General features: G+C 44.5%; 1 protein-coding gene across 1 annotated transcript; it reads left to right on the top strand.

Annotated features, from left to right (window-relative positions):
- The first annotated feature begins 488 nt into the window (after nucleotides 1-488).
- LOC130828735 (uncharacterized) lies at nucleotides 489-1,253 on the top strand. Its single transcript, XM_057694695.1, has one exon. The coding sequence runs from the start codon at nucleotides 489-491 to the stop codon at nucleotides 1,251-1,253; it is 765 nt and encodes a 254-aa protein (XP_057550678.1).
- The last annotated feature ends 563 nt before the right edge of the window (nucleotides 1,254-1,816 follow it).

The following is a 1,816-nucleotide window of genomic DNA, read 5'->3' as shown; positions in this document are numbered from 1 at the left end:
CCAGCCCTCCTTCCGGTCTAAGTGATCCCGGTCTGAACTCAGGCGGTTCACCAAGGTCAGTTGTTCGCTAGGTAGCTCTGTGGCTCTGTTCTTGGAGTCTGTCTGTCCTGTTGGAGCTTGGTTGCTGTTCCTTGTGATGTTCTTGGCTTCCTTGGGCTTGCTAGTTGTTTTTAGGCCCATAAGTGATTGTTGAGGAGTATCTATGGGAGCCCTTCGTGTTATATGTGCATTTGGCGTAGGTGACAAGTCCAATGCACTGTCTTGTTCCTTCAGGCCCTTGGTGCTGTTCCGAGTCTTTGATACCATATTTGTATCACTTAATAAACAAGAATATTAAAGAATGGGATTTAAAGCTTTGTCATGCTGAGTTTGCATATAACAGGGCACCTAGTCATGCTACAAAATTTTCACCATTTGAATGTGTTTATGGCACTAACCCTTTACTTCCTGTATCTCTTATTGATCTACCTGTATGTGACAGCAAGAGCATGGAAGCAGAAGAGATGATTAAACAAATGGAAGCAGTACACAAGCAAGTACGAGACAATTTGGAGACCACCAACTCAAAGTATAAGCAACAAGCAGACAAAAACCTGAAGATGAGGCAGCCTATCAAGGAGGGGGATCTAGTGTGGGTGTACCTCAGAAAGGAAAGATTCCCACACCTCAGAAAGAACAAGCTCATGCCAAGAGCCATAGGTCCTTTTCCAGTGACAAAGCAGTTTGGCAAAAATGCATTTGAAGTCCAACTACCAGCCGAGTACAACATCTCCCATACCTTCAACATAGGAGACCTAACCCTACATAAACCTGGACAAGAATTGAGGACAATTCTCTCCCAAGAGGGAGGAGTTGATACAAATATAGTATCAAGGGTTAAGACTCCTACAAGGGACATGCATAGACAAGACAGTACATTGGACTTGGCATCTACGCCAAATGCACGTGGGACACAAGGGACTCCCGTGGATACTCCTCAACAATCACTCATGGACCCAAGAACAAGTGACCAAGGCAAGGAAGCCCAATACACCACGAAAATCAGCATCAAGGACACAACAGAACAGACAGGACCCAAAAACAAAGGAACAGAGCTATCTGTCAAACAACTAACCTTAGTGAACCGCCTGAGTTCAGACCGGAGGTACTTGGACCAGGAAGGAGGGTGGAATGGCATCTCACCACATGGGCCAAGCCACCAAGGGCCAAGGGTTTTACTAATAGTGCACCAGGAAGACGGTGGAACAAGATAAAGGAGGGCCAGTCATTGATGCATGTACGGGGTGGAATGATCCAAGAACCCCCTTAATGCCTTCAAGAATAAGATCAAGAACACTATGCACGTACACAATGAACAATAAACCTTCTGTTTTGTGAAAACAGAAGGGTGACAAGAACAATCTTCGGGGATGGTTCTTCGTCGTGGATGGAGACAAATGGACCTTCACTCAGTCCTTGGCCTCGTCCTCACACTCGAGATTAAGATTCACTCTCTTAACCCTCGTGGAATTGATTGAATACTTCCCTTGCTTCACTCACAAAGGCAATACTCAAGTTTGTAATTGCACCAATTACTTGAATGAATACTTCATTAACAAATCTGAAAACTGAGTCCATATTACAATGATCATGCCCTTTTTATAGAGCAAAGTCTAACGGCTAGTTGGGGTTTTAACAAACTAAACTACCCCGTGCCTATTATTACAAACACGTGCAAAATAAAGCAAAACAAAAACATGAAAATAGCCTAAGTATTCTGACTTCAGCCCGTGTCCAGAAACTGGCGAGTGTGGGACCTTGCAGCTGTTCCCATGGG

This window comes from Amaranthus tricolor, chromosome 12, assembly GCF_026212465.1.
Source record: "Amaranthus tricolor cultivar Red isolate AtriRed21 chromosome 12, ASM2621246v1, whole genome shotgun sequence".
NCBI classification, from domain to species: Eukaryota; Viridiplantae; Streptophyta; class Magnoliopsida; order Caryophyllales; family Amaranthaceae; genus Amaranthus; species Amaranthus tricolor.
The sequence above is the reverse complement of the archived record's forward strand: the minus strand, read 5'-3'. Positions and strand labels throughout refer to the sequence as shown.